This window comes from Typopeltis vanoorti, chromosome 9 (genome assembly GCF_054136105.1).
Source record: "Typopeltis vanoorti isolate ZY-2024b chromosome 9, IOZ_Tvanoo_1.0, whole genome shotgun sequence".
NCBI classification, from domain to species: Eukaryota; Metazoa; Arthropoda; class Arachnida; order Uropygi; family Thelyphonidae; genus Typopeltis; species Typopeltis vanoorti.
This window is the reverse complement of record NC_143557.1, coordinates 56,297,349-56,313,151: the sequence shown is the minus strand read 5'-3', so window position 1 is coordinate 56,313,151 and position 15,803 is coordinate 56,297,349. Positions and strand designations below refer to the sequence as shown.

General features: G+C 33.5%; 1 protein-coding gene across 1 annotated transcript in view; it reads left to right on the top strand.

Annotated features, from left to right (window-relative positions):
* Positions 1–15,803, top strand: part of LOC150103061 (uncharacterized) — a 234,394-nt gene that overhangs the window by 55,800 nt on the left and 162,791 nt on the right. The window contains exon 5 of the mRNA XM_090398078.1: positions 1,091–1,158. Coding sequence (XP_090254204.1) covers positions 1,091–1,158 — 68 coding nt within the window. The remainder of the gene's footprint in view (positions 1–1,090; positions 1,159–15,803) is intronic.

Here is a 15,803-nt window from a genome sequence, read left to right as displayed (position 1 = left end):
TACCATAGTGTCCATTGACTTCTTTCCAATCAGTGTATGTGTATATACAGGGTGGTTCAAAATTCCACATACAAACTTTGAGGGAAGGTAGAGAACATCAAAATCAACCATATTCACATAGGAAAGCATGACCGGAAATGCCGCCGGAAGGTACTAACAGGGACACAAAGATACAGAAATAACACAAGGCAGTAAGTAGCGTAAAAAAAAAACTTTATTAGGCGTAACTGAACAGTTCGATAGTAGTGGGATACATAATATGGTAAACGAGGTGCATTTCTGTCATCTCAGCATTCATAAAATGGCGCATGTTCTTTGTACGATGTCAAAAGCTTGAATGAGGAAGTCCCAGTTGCTCACTTGGAGTGCTGGCAAACATTGCCACCTATCACTTTCGGGTGGCATTTCTGGTCATGCCTTCCTATGTGAATATGGTTGATTTTGATGTTCTCTACCTCCCATCAAAGTTTGTACGTGGAATTTTGAACCAGCCTATATATATATATATATGCTCCTTGGGGTATTGTCTGCACATGAAAAGATAATCATTTTTATAGCATAAAGTGTTGTATTTGAATTTCCATTATTTATTTTTTTACACTAATGATTTATATGACAAGCCAAAATATTTGTAATGGCATTAGAAATTAGTTTTTACTGTGGATATGCATTGTTATATCTAGGTCTTATTTTAGATATCAAAAAGAGCCTAATTCTACTTATGAAAATATATCCACAAATGAACTGTCATAAGAGAGCTCCATTAGTTTGTCATCTTTCTTCATCACTGTCAACAACTTAATTTATCAACTTAGTTTTGTTATATAAAAAATAAAAAAAGTTATCTAATTTTTTTTTTCCCTTCCCCATTTTGGTTCATTTCTGTAGTTTTAATTTTTGTAAATAGAATGAAAAGTTATAACCAGGTATGTGTTAGCATACTATTTCGAAAACTTTTCTGGAAAATATGTATTGAGACTGCTTTAAGAAAAAATTTATTTTTAAATATATCAGTAAATGCAATATATATTAATATATATACACATACAATATGTACTTGTTGACAGAATTTTTATTCGTACATTTTAAGGCTTGATCCTGCTAGCAGAGAAACAACAATTGTCAATCACATATTTGGTGGATACAATCGTAGTCAAGGTAAACTTTTTAATAAGCAATTTCATTATTTGTGCTCTTTCTTGTAACAAATAAAAGAGGGGGGAAGGAAGATTTTCGTCTTCAGCATAGTTATAAGTTAATACACTTAATATAGCACTTAAATACATTTAATAAGTAAACCCTTGTTGTCAAAAACTCATTAACATGATTGATTGCCTTTCAGGAAACTATATGATATCCTGCTTAATTTGAAACTGAAGGTACTGAAAATTTTCAGTTTTCAATTAAATTCAAATTACATAAACGCTTATATAAATTCTCCCTTCCAGTTCCTTTTTCAAATTGTAAGAGCAGATGGGGAGAGGGATGAAACCCTGCATTTAGAAAGGTCAGATGGCTTGTGATCTTTTCTTGTGGTTTATGTAATGCTTTGTATAGTTCATTCATAAAACTTAAAATTTACAGATTAAATTTTAAGTTTTGTTCTTACTGCTATTCTTTTTTTCCAGACATCAACTGTTTTGTTTTTTCTCAGTATTGATAAAACCTAGTTGACTCCCAGCATCATCAGTCGTAGCAGTAAAGGAGTTCATTTCGCCTATATCATTTGTAAATAAGGCAAGATCGTCAGCATAATTCAGATCAGATTTTCTAAGATTCTTAGACTACATTAGTACCCACTCCTTCCCTTTCAGTCTCATTCACAACAAAATCATTTAAACCATTGAGAAGAATGTCACTTTAAAGTACATTACTCTGTTTTAAACAGCTTGACAGAACAACTTAATATTGCCCCCTCTCTTTCACATCTCCGCCAATTAAAGCTGAACTCTTCACAACAAAAGACTGCAGCGATTTATAATGACAGTAGAATCACTATAGATGACATAAGAAACCAGAATAAACAGGAAATCTTAGGTATTCGTAATTACTCTGGATGGGAAGAGGTGCATACACGAATAGTTGGAAATGTGTGAGAGAGAGAGAGAGATAGCAGAATTTTTGGTTAAAGAAGCAGCTATGAATGATCAGTTAAAAAAAGGTTATGAAAACTTTTCATAATCAGCAATAAAAAGCAGAAGGATTTAGGCTTTATGTGAAGAAGAGATTTGGTAAAAATCTAGAAATTGATCAGTGAGTAAATTTTTACTGTCATAAGCAGATTCCAGGTGAAAGTAGACAGCATCACTCCATAACTACCTATGCTATTAACAGGACGTGGAAAAATAAGACATTATCTTCAGAGTATTCACTTTGAACCACCATTTTGCATTTGTAGTTGACATGCTGGTGAGACTGATAATCATCATCTGAAACAACATGATCAGTTTCAAAATACTTATCTAGAATTATACAAAATTTTTGACTTTTGCCAATAAGACTAATTTTTGGTATATACATTAAATAAAAAATTATGAAAAAAATTAGCATTTTACATTTGTGAAATAGAAACAAACAAAAAAAAATTTATTGAAATTTATCTAAAGCCACATATGCAGTGGAGCACATAGAAAAATAAATTTTCTCCTAGTGGGGTTACTATTGAGAGGAAAATACATGTATCCTTTCTTTGAGGATTACACAGTGATCAGAATACATTTTGGAAAATTATAGAGACAACTACCGTGTTTGAGTAAAACTTTAGTTTAATATAAACCAAAATTCACACTCGAAGTTTCGACCTTTATATCAAGGTCATCTTCTGGAGCATATATACTATATACAGAGAAGCAAGCTGCACTACAATCTGCATGGTTTGCTAAAGTTACTGACCAATCGTTACAACAATTATTGGCCTGACCTCTGGTGAAAAAAAAAAATCTTACTACATCAACTGTAGATCCTATTATTATTATTATCTATTGGTTGTAACATTACATTGGGCTGAGGAGCAACAAGTCTATCTATCTATATATATATATATATTAACAACATGATTATATATATAAATTCCAACCAGTTAGTATGGAATTGTTTTCAATATTAGCTGAAGATTGCCTGGAGTCCTGAAGTATGCTAGATACTAAATATTAAGTAGGCTGAATATGTGCCATCCAGATTCTTGGAATTTTCATGACACCATTATTGTTGATATTTGGGTGGTTTATCAGAATTTCGCAGGCTTCCTTAAATTTTCTTTCATACCAGGTTTTTGTATGGTGTAAAGAGTGGCTTGGGGGAGACCACACTCCTACCAGGCTCATCCACCCTGGTGGCCAATGGGGTAAACCCAAATGGGTTGCTCTGAATTACATTATTATGCCAGTAACTTTCATGATCAGGAGAAAGTCTACAAACCAAGATAGTGCTACTGCATACGGGACAACCGACGCGCCTACTCAAAGACCACATAGAGTAGGTGAGAAATCAGCAATGTGGTCAGCCAAGGATGTGAAACATGTAACCACCCTCAACATGAGATCACTGTACCGACCTGGAAAATTGTAATTAGTCCAGGAAAATTTAAAAAGACTGAAATGGAGTATTTTAGGTTTATCAGAGACACATTGGTGTGGAGATGGATTCATGGATTTACCAGAAGGAAGACTGTACTTCTCAGGAAAAAAAGATAACATACACAGAGAAGGAGTTGCATTATTAATTGAAAAGAAACTTACTCAGTAATTGAAATAAACCCAGTGTCTCCTAGAATAATCACAGCCAAACTTCAAGCAAAAGAAAAAGCTCAACCAATTAAAATAATCCAAATATATGCACCCGACAGTAACCATTCAGAGGAAGAAATAAAAAATTTCTTTGAAGAACTACAACAGGAAATAGATAATTCCAAAAATAGAGAACTCATGATAGTGATGGGAGATTTTAATGCTAAAATAGGACAGTTCACAGCAGACAAAAAAGATGTAATGGGGAAATTTGGATACAGAGAGCTTAACGACAGAGGAGAACAATTACTCCACTTCTGTAAAGCAAACGATCTAATGATTACAAACATATTGTTCTATCAACGCCCTAATAATAAATATACATGGACATCCCCAGATGGTAATATAAAGAACTGCATAGACAATATCATAAACAAACAATGGAAAAGAGATCAGAAAATAATGTACGAACATTAAGAAGTTTTGATTTTGACACACTGACCACAAAATATTAACTGCCAAAGTGAAGATAAAATTCAACAGGAAAAACAATATCAGAAAAGAAGAAAACATCAACCATATAAGGAACTTTTTCGAACAGCAAGGAATTGAGAAGACTGGAAGATCCTGCTCAAGAGAAGACTCAATCCGTCTTAGACGGAAGAGAAGTAAAGAGTGGGTACTTTTCCAGTCAGTTTGGTGTAAGGTGCTGAGAGCGTGATCTGAGAAGCCTGCTTCACCAAAATTATTATATTTAATGTGTCGTATGTGTTCTTTCTTACGTATAGGGATTGTACGTCCAGTTTCACCAATGTATGGTAAGTTACAGGTGCAGTGGATGCAGTAGATTCCAGAATGTGCTAATGGGAGGAGAGAGGATCCTTGGAGGAGTTGAATATGTTTTTAAGTTTTGTAGGTGGTTTAAAGGTGGCATTGAGATTATAATGGTGTAAGATTCTGTTGATTTTTTTTCTGATAACCCTTTATTGTATGGGATGGCTTTGGTTTTACTGTAATCTAGATTCTTTTTTGATGATGTTTTATGAAGAACTTTATTAATAGTATTTTTGTTATAGCCATTATTTATAAATGTGTCACTGAGGATTTTTAGTTCTTGTTTAAGAGCTTGCTGGTTAGAGCAAATTCTTAAAGCTCTGTTTTTAAGGATGTTAATGATGGGTGGTGGTATGAATTAGCATGTATGTATTGGCCAGTGTGGGTGGGTGGGTTTGCGCTAGACCATGAAAGATAGACTGCCTGAAGGAAGACGTGTGACCAGTGTATCCAGGAATGGGAGCGAGTTCTGATTTTCAATTTTGATAGTAAATTGTAGGCGTTCATGTTGTTTGTTTAGGTGGCTAAGGAATGTGTTTAATATTTATCACCCATGTGGCCAGATAACGAACACACCATCAACGTATCTAGGCCACACTGTAGGTTTTAGAGTGAAGGAATCAAGAGCACTTTGCTCAAAGCCTCCATATAAAAGTTAGCAATTGAGGGGGAGGATAGTGGTGAATCCATGGCTGTACCTTCTTTTTGTAGGTAAAATTTATTTTGCCACATGAAGTAACCGGAACGTAGTACGTGGACAAAGAGGGGCATAATGGCGGGCGGAAATTTGTTCCGTAGGAAAAGAATTGTGTCATTGATTGGGACATTTGTGAAAAGGGCAGAAATGTCGAAACTGAATAATAGATCATCTTTGTCAAGTGTTATGTTTTTAATTTTGTTTATAAAGTGTTGTGTGTTCTTTATATAAGAGGGGGGAATGATCTACCAACTCCTTGAGTGTTGCCGCTAATTTCTTGGCTAGGTGGTAATTAGGGCTATCTATTCCTTCCACAATCGGTCGAAGCGGCACGTTTTGTTTGTGTACTTTCGGGACACCATATATTCTGGGAGTGTGAGCGTAATGGGGTATAAGTTTTTTAACTGTTTTTTTGTCTATGGCCAAGAAGTTTTTTTGTTTATTCTGTTTAGTTGGTTATAGTTTACCAGCTGATTGGTGCTGTTATTGGAGACTAGTTGATTCATCTGGGATGTGGATTGACCTGTCAAGGACAACAGTGGCATTGCCTTTATCCGATTTTGTTTATGTCTTGATTAGCTTTCAATGACTTGATTTCTGCTAGTTCCGTTTTTGTAAGATTGCTCTGCACGGTTTTCTTATTATTCAGGACATTGCTGGTTTCTAATCGTATTTTATCGGCTACATTACCGGGTAGGGACCTGATGGCTCTTTCTAAGTGGTATATAAAATCCAATTTATTAACTTTTAGGTGCTATTGCGAAGTTAGGACGTTTATCAAGTAGCGCAAGTTGGCCGTTATTTAAGGTATGGCTTGATAAGTTGATCACATGACTCTTGCTTGCCGGTGGTTGGTCGCTCCTTGTCTCACTTGTTTGTTGTTTTGTTGGAGCTGTTTACCGGAGAGGAGATCTCCTGATTGGTTGGATTCGTATGATTGGCGGTCACAATTCACCATTGTTTCAAAATGTGAAATTTTGCCTTAAGTTTTCCTTTATTATTTTTTAGGATACTATGTATTTTCTAGAAAATACATATACTTTCACATAGTTTATAATTAATCTTAACTTCAAGTTATTAAAATTAATTTTGGATCATCTAGTTTCCACTCCCCTCCTTGCTATAGCATGTATGATATCCCTTTTCTCTGCCATGATTCATCATAGGTCTAAAATGATTACTTTTATTACTTCAATCATTCTTGCTGGAACCTTGGTTTTTTAAATACATTAAGTTGCTATGTTTTTTTTATTATTATTTCAAAAATTGAAACTGAAAAAAATCCTTGACTTCGTTTTACATATCCCCTACCATTGTCACTTTCCTAGTGTTCACCACTCTTAAGAGTGCATCATTTTCATTGTGTATTACAATATCTTTAGCTGAAATCTGTAAACCAGCTTATACGACACTAGAATTATAACATAGAACAATAGCTTTTTGACAAATTAAAAGAATTATGGTTAAAAACAAGCTTTGTGAAACTACTGTTTTTCTGATGAACAATAAAGAGCTATCATAGCAAACAGTTTCACATGCCACATTTATTAGTTTGTTGGTGTAATAATACCATGGGATAAAAAAAGAAAAAGAAATTAATGGTTATTAGTTATACCATGAGATGAAGACTTCTGCTGACCTTCCAAGGAATAAAAATTTCATCACCAAAAACCGAACATATCCCCAGAGGAGGGGGAGTATACAGGATATTACGATAATACTAAGTGAAAAATTTACATCAATACTAACTTCCAGTTGACAATTTTCCTCCATATCAATCTGTTATTTGTCAAGGCCTTTAATATTATCAGATCTTATTTCTGTCAATTTTTTTACTGTATTAGTCCACATCTTGGTCTTCCTCTGAGTCTTTTTTTTTTCCAATCTAGCAAAGAACACTTTTTTTGGCAATCTTTCCTCTCCCATTCTGTTTTAGTGACCATACCACCTGAGATCAGCTCTGCTAACCCATTCTGGATGCTAACAATGTCAAGATTTTTAATGATATTGCCATTGATGCCATCTGTTCACACCCCTAATCTTTCTCAGGACTCATATCTGTGGTTCTCTAGTCTTTGATCAAGTGTTTTATTTCTAACCTGGCTCTCAGATCCATAAGTAAAAATTGATTTGAACACTGTCTTGTATACAGATAATTTAAGTGTTTTGACTAATTTCTCTCTTATTCCATATAAATGTATTCAGTTGACTTCCTACCATACCAACTTTACTAATTCTGTCATCCATATTTAATTTACCATCTTTACTAAATATTGTGCCTAAATAGCTGAAGGGTGTTATTTGTTCTATAGGTTCACCATTCAGGATACAGTTGATGTTTTCAATGTTTCTGCCTGTTTTCATTGTCTTTGTCTTTTTATTGCTGATTTTCTTACCAAATTCATTACGACAGTTATTTAATTTAGTCTGAGAATCCTGCAGACTTGTTTTGGGTTTATTCAGAAGTATAACATCATCTCATAAAGTAAAGAGCTATGATTAACATCATCAATTTTGATATCAGATTTATTCCTAATTTGATCCATATAGATAATAACAGTGGAGATAATACGTACCTTGTCGCACACCTGATTTTACCTCAAACCATCTTCCTGTACCTTCTTCAATTCTAACTACTGACTTACAGTTTAAATAGAGACTGTATTGCTTGATATAATGTCTAATTTATGCCATATAACTGTAGCATTTTGACGAGCTTTCCTTTTGACACCTTGTCATATGCATTTTCCAGCTCTATGAAACTCCAATACAGATCCTTATTATATTCCCATGATTTCCCAACTATTTATCTTAAAAGTGAAAATATGATTCTGACAATTGCTATTCAGCTTGAATCCAGCTTGTTCTTCACCAGGCTTCTCTTTCACAATTTTTCATAGTGGTTTTTTTAAGTATACTTCTATAAATCTCACCAGAAACTCAATAGAGAAATACCTGTGTTAATTCTCACATTTTATTTTATTTTATTTTTTTTTAATAGATGGGTACTATGAGAGTTCTACTGCAATCATCTGGAATTCAACTCTGACCATGTCTTCTGAATTAAGAGCCTTCTATGGGAGCTTGTTTATTTCGTTATCTATTTCCATGCTTAATTTGCCATCTTAGCTAAAAATCATGCCTAAATAGCTGAAATATTTTATTTGTATATGTTCTTCATTTGGAATGTAGTTTATGTTTTCATAATTTTTATTTTATTTTATTGCTGATTATCATACAGAATTTATTAGCAGTCTTGATGGCTTGTGCTGCTTAAATCAAAGAGCTGATTTTGATATCAGAATTAATGCCACTCTCCATTGTAATATATCTTGCACTGGTAGTAAGTAACAGTAAAATCCTATATCTGATTTTACAACCATTTCATCTTTCTGTACCTTCTTTAAATCTAATGGCTGACTTTAAACTATAGAATGTATATGGCTCTGTACATTGTTACATTTACATGTTATCATATGCCTTTTCCAAATTGAAAAAATGAAATTTCAGATCCTTGATATACTTCCTTGATTTATTGACTATTTTTTTCTTAAAGTAATCTGATCCCAAATTTGACCTGAACCCAGCTTGTTTCTCCCCCCCCCCCCATCCCCAAGTATCTCTTACACAATTTTTCTACAAATGTTCTTAAGTATCATCAAATCCTTATATGTCCTCTCAAGGAGCATTTCATTTACTAGAAAAGTATATCTCATGTACTTTTCTAGTACATGAAAAGATAAGTTTTTCTCCAAAGTAGTCTTATCTATCAGAGCTCCACTATTGTTAGGTCTTATGTTATTGTCTTCAAAGGCTGTATGAATCTCCTTAGCAATTGGTGCTCCTCTGGGTCTTTTTTCCTGGCATCAAACATGTTTTGCTAATCCTTCCTTTCCATTTAATTTAAGTGACCGTGTCACCTGAGATTAACTCTGCTCACATTTTCCTGAATGCTAGTAATGTTAAGCTTCTTCCTAATATCTTCATATTTAGTGATTCTGACAGTGATGCTGTGTACCAATCTCCTAATTTTTCTTATAACTATTATCTGTGTGATTTTCCAGCCTTTGATCAACTGTATTATTTCTAGCCCATCTTTCAAATCCTTAAGTTAAAATTGGTTTGAACAGTTGCTTCAGTGTTTAACTAATTTCTCTTATTATAAATGACTCCCTGCATTATTAATTCTGTTGTCTATTTCCATATTTAATTTACCATCTTCAATAAAAATTGTGCCTAAATGGCTGAAATGTTTTACTTGCTTGTTCTTGTAAGCTGATGTTTTTAATGTTCTTTCCTATTTTCATAGTCTATTTTTTTATTGCAGATTATCATACCAAGTTTGTTACAGTAGTTATTCACTTTAGTTAAGGAATAATCCTGCAGACTTATACTCCAGATTTATTTAACACATTGACTACTTTTGACCTAATATATAAACTTGTTGCTGGTACCAATAGGTTAGTATTTTTTCTTCAAAAAATATGTATAATTGTAGTTACATTTTTCAGTTTGTCACCAACTAAAAATTTTTCTTTAGTAAAAAGGTTTTGGAGCTCGTGTGGTTATATTACTCATTGAAAGTTTCTAGTCTCACAGGGAAGGGAGTGGCCAGCTCGTTAGAAGTAGATAGTACCAGTGGTGCATTAACATAACCATTCAGCTACCATAAGCTGGTTATCAACTTGCAATCAGTGCCAAACTGTGCCATTATTTGCTCTTTAAAAAGATATGTCCTGTTATTTTATTTTGTCACTTTAGCCACAGACCTTTTTAGTAAGGAACCAGAATCAAATTATCTTCCATAGTATATGGATAAACAGTTCCTTTATCAATGAGATTTCTCACCACAAGTTAGCTTGTGTATCGGTTCCTGAAGAAAAATTAGCTTACACCTATAAATAAAAAGACACAGTAATTCCATGATGATATTGTATCCTTGATGCTGTTCGCTTGTGGGCTGGTGCATCCCTTCCCTGCATGTTTAGAAACTTTGACTCAGTATTATAAACACACAAGTTCTGAAAACATATTAGTACATCCCTGGTGTTGTAATTTTTGTAATTACTTTACAAATCTGTTGTGCTACTTCTCTCATTTATTTGCTTGTAAAAGGTATTTGGTTTTGATTTTGCTATAATTACTCTGTATGCCAAACTTCTCATTCTCCTATTTCAAATATCTGGTTCAGCTATGAATTATCTTCTACTCCCTGATGAAGTTCATTATGGCAAATACGAGATATCTCATAGTTCGCAGTTAGTGAGTTAAGAATAATATCATATGCTGAAGAACTGAGTTTGAGAGCTTCAGTTTTGTTAACAGACTTAATGCCACAAACAGTCAGTAGGGAAATACCTCTGTAATTCTCACATGCAGTTTTATTTCCCTTTTTATTTATGGGTACTTTGAGAGCTCTACTCCAATCATCGGGAATTCGTCCCTCTGTCCAGGCTTTCTGAACTATGCAGTGCAGCCACTGTAAGACTTTTATACCACCATACTTCAGCATTTCTGGTCGAATATCATCTACTCCTGCTGCCTTTCCACATTTCAAGCCTTTGATGGCTTTTTCTACTTCAAGTATGGATATGTATTCCTGACTGTATGCCTGTTGGGTGTTTTTTACCACTGTGCTATCACTGCTTGTTTCATTTAGCAGTTTTTCAAAGTAATTCCTCCATACTTCAAGGATATCTTTTTCTCCCGTTTTCATGTCACCTTTATCATCTCTAATTCCTTTTATAGCACTCTTTCCTCCATTTCTAAGCTTCTTCAACAACCTCCACAATATTTTGCCACCTTCTTGATATTTATTTTCTGTATTCTTGCCAAAGTCCTCCCATGACTTTTGTTTAGCTAGTTTTACACAGTGTTTAGCATTCTTGCATTTGTCTCTATATTCTCTAAGAGCACAAGCTGACTTATTTGACAGGAACTTTTGGTATGCTTTCTTCTTTTCCTTCACTGCCTCTTTAACTTCCTGTGTCCACCAGGGAGTTCTGATTTTTTTATCCTTACAGACAACCTCACCACATGCCTCTCTGGCAGAATCAATCAATGTTTTCTTCAGAGTTTGCCACTGAATCTCCAAGGTTTGATTCCTGTTCTCAAACTCTTTCATTTTTTCTTCAATAATCTTTGTGTATTTTAGTCTACAGCTCACATCGGAGAGCTGCTCAACTTTTATTCGCTTTAAAACTTTCTTACATGTTCTTCTTTTCAATATGAAATTCAATTTTATCCTGCTCAAGACTAAATAGTGATCACTTCCAATTTCAAATCCTCTGTACACTCTGGTGTTCTGCGCCAGGGAGAAAACATCACTATCAACAATAAGATAGTCAATGAGACTTTTCTTATTCCTTGCATCTTCTCTCCATGTGAATTTGTGCACATTTTTATGTTGGAACATGGTGTTAGTAATAACCAGTCCATGTCCTGAGCAGAAATCCAACAGATATTTGCCATCATTATTAGCTTTGCTCTTTTCTCCAAATTTTCCCAAAATATTTTTCTATGTCTCGCAATCATTTACTACTCTGCTATTTAGATCCCCAACAAGGACCAACTTTTCATTTTTTATTGTGTCAGTTGCTTTTTCTAAAGCCTCAAAAAATTCCTCCACTTCTACCTTAGTAGAACCTTCTGTGGGACCATAGGCACAAATAAGTCTCATTGTCCAGTTCCCCATTCTCATATTTGCCCACATTACTCTACTTGAGACTGACTGCCATTCAAGAAGATTAGCCTCGTATTTTGTGTTGAATACTATGGCTACTCCTTCTTTTCCTTGATTGTCATTGCCTGAATATAACATTTTGTATTTATTGCTCAGAAAGATCACACCAATTTTGGTCTTTTTTGTTTCAGTCACCCCTATTATGTCGATCTGGTACTTATCTAATTTCTCAGCTAGCTCCATTTCTTTGCCATTCAGGCTTCTTATGTTGATAGTACCGATCTTTAACTCTGGTGATGTTGAGTTGGGGTTTGTTTTCAGATTTGTTCCAGTAGCTGACTTTTCGCTGTTCACCCTGGTTCCCTGGCGAAAACAGTGGGGGCCTTGTTTAACCGGGCGACGCCCCAGCCGGCATGAAATTTTGTCATGTTGTACCATCATTCTATATTTTGGTTTAACCAATAAGAATACAATTTGGTCGGCTAAATCCCAAATTGCCAGCCCATCCTCGTCCGTTCAGTATCCAAGTAGATACCCAACAGGGTGCACCACGAGAAGGTGAGGATTGGACATTAGGTCAGAAGCCCTGGTCGGTTCTCTGCATTCCTTTAAAGGCTATGTGGAGGTCTCCTCTCAGTTATACAGCTTTGACCCTTAAGCACCCCATTGCATAATATATGAATTACAATTTTTCTCAATCATGCTTGTATACATCTTTTTTGCAACACTGCAGAGAAATTCCACTGTAATTCTCAGTTTTATTTCCCCTTTGTATAGATGGTTTTGAGAGCTATATTCCACTTATCCAAAATAATCTGGAAATATAATTTTTTTTACAGTACTCTTTCATTAATTTCCAAGTTTCTTTCAACAGCTTTCAGAACATTTTCTACCTTCGTGATATTATTATCTTCTGTATTCTACTTGAAATCTTCATGATTTTTCAGCTACTTTTTGCTGATCTGGTTGGCCTATGATTAGCGTAGCCACTCTCTAGCCAAAAGTGGACAAATGATGGACTAGTGTTTATTCAGAGATGGCAGAGATGGCATAATAATAACTTTTTATATTTTAGCTTACTGAAGTTTTTCTCATAAACTTCATTTCCGCTGTTGTTAATCTTTGTTTGTCTTTTTTTTTATTGTCCAGATTTCGCTTCCATACATTAAGACCGGTAGGGCTAATGTATTGTATACTTTTAGCCTGGTTTGTTTTTGAACTAGGTTTGGTTTAAATATAGAGTTAATTACTCCTGTTATTTTTAAATATTTTGCAATTTATATCTTTTTCATTTTCATAAGTGATCATACATCCTAGGTATTTAAATGAATTCACCTGTTCTAAGATCTTGTTATCTAATACTATTTTAGTTCTTGCTGGATCTTGCCCTTTAAAGGCCATAGTTTTTGATTTTTCCGTTGATATTATCATACCATAATCTTTGGATATCTCATTTAGATTTAAAATAGCTTTCTGTAAGTTATCTTCAGAATTTGTAATTATTATTTGGTCATCTGCAAAGAGGAGAGTGTTTAAGTTAACTGTAGGTGAAAGTTTAATTCCTTGATGTAAATTTTTACTCCATTTTATTATTATTTCATTTAAGTAGATATTAAAAAGAGTTGCTGAGAGGGGACATCCCTGTCGGACCCCTTGGTTTATCTCTCTTGTATATGATAGCTCGTGATTTAATCTTATTTGTATTTGATTATTTTCATATATACTTGTGACAGCTTTTAGGATATTATTTGGTATTTGTCTTTCTTTTAATATGTTAAATAATATATTTCTTTTAACTTTGTCAAATGCTTTTTCAAAGTCAGTAAATGCAATATGTGTTTCTAAAATATATTCTCTTCTTTTCTCTATTATTAATTTTAGGCAGAAGGCTGGGTCTATACATGATCGTCCTTTTCTAAATCCATTTTGTACCTCTAGAATAAAGTTTTCGGAATATTTCATTAGTTTGTTATTTAAGATTCTGCTATATATTTTGTAACATGAATTTAGTATACTGATACCTCTATAGTTTTTAGGGTCATCTCTATTACCTTTCTTAAAGATAGGAATCACAATTGCTTTTTTCCATTCTATTGGGGGGATACCAGTCGAGTAGATTTTATTTAAAAATAATAAGAGTCTTTCTTTGAATCTTGTTCCTGCGTATTTATATAGTTCTGAACCTAGCTTATCTTCTCCAGGTGATTTTCCGTTTCTTGTTTCTTTCAGGCTGATTTCTAATTCTTCTTCAGTTATTTTCTTTTCATTTTTGTCAATTGTTTGCCAGTTGTCTTTTTTAAAATATTTGTCTGTCCACAGTTCTGTGTAGTAATTTAGAAATTCTTCTAATTTCAATTCAGTGTTTAATTTTATGTTTTCTTTGGTATCTGCATTTAAGTGTTTCAAAATCTTATATACATTGGGTCTTATTTTATATAAATCATGTTCTAAATTAGAAACAAATTTATTCCATGATTCTCTGTCTTTTTCTGACTTCTCTTTTAGCTGTGGCTCTTATTCTTTTATATTCTATTTCATCTTCTAATCTTTTACTGCTTAACCATTTGTGATATGCTTCTTTTTTCTTTTTGATTATTTCTTTGATTGTATCATCCCAGATCTTCAGTTTTTTCTTTTATTGAATTTTTTGGTCTTTCATTTGCTGCTGCATTTAGTATCATTTTTATATTCAGCCATTCTATTTCTATTTCTTCATTTTGTTTTATTTTATCTAGATATTGGTTAATTCTTTGTTCATATAGCCATCGTACATTTGTGTCATTCAATAGTCTAGTTTTATAAACAAATGTTTCAATTTTTCTTTCTGTTCTTGTTACTTGTAGCCATTTAGGTGGTAATCTTAATTTTATTTTAACAAGGAAGTGGTCACTGCTTATTTCATATCCTCTGTGAACTCTAACATCTAGTGAAAATTTTGATGTCTTTTCATTTAATATGAAGTAATCTAATATTGATTTCCATCCTCTTGCTGCCCAAGTATATTTATGTATGTCTTTATGTTTATAGAAGGAATTCATTATTTTTAGGTTATTATCAACTACAAAGTCAATCAATTTTTTACTATTTCTGTTTAGAGTGTGTTCTCCATGTATTCCTATATTATTATTAATTTTCGTGTTTCCAATTCTTGCATTTAAGTCTCCTGCTAAATTTAAAAATGGGTACAAAAATTAGAGAATGATAAAATTATGAAAAATGCAAAAAAATATTTTTATTAAAATAATATAAATTTGAAAATAAAGATAAAATTACTGTTTTTTAAAATTTAAGAACGAAAAATATTGATTGGTATTAGACGTTATATTGGTGTTTTATTAAAATCTTTACCATCATCAAATTCCTGACGTGTACCCTCAAGGGGTGTACAGGATATGATAGTACTACATGAAAAATTTACATCATTACTAACTTCCTATCTACAATTTTCCTCCAAATCAGTCTTTTACTTGTCAAGACTCCAACATTATCAGCTCTTATATTTCTATCGTCTAAGACACTTTGTACCGCATCAATCCACCTATATCTTGGTCTTCCTCTGGGTCATTTTGCTGCCAACCTGGCAGAGAACACTTGTTTTGCTAATCTTTCCTCGTTCATTCTGTTTAAGTGACCATACCACCTGAGATTAGCTCTGCTAACACATTCCTGGATGCTGACAATGTCAAATTCTTTCATAATATCCTTGTTTTTAATATAATATTGCCATTGATGGCATCTGTTCATGCCTCTAATCTTTCTCAGGACTCTCATATCTGCGGTCTCTAGTCTTTGATCAAGTGTTTTACTTCTGACCCAGCTGTCAGATCTATAAGTTAAAACTGGTTTTAACACTGTTGTATACTGC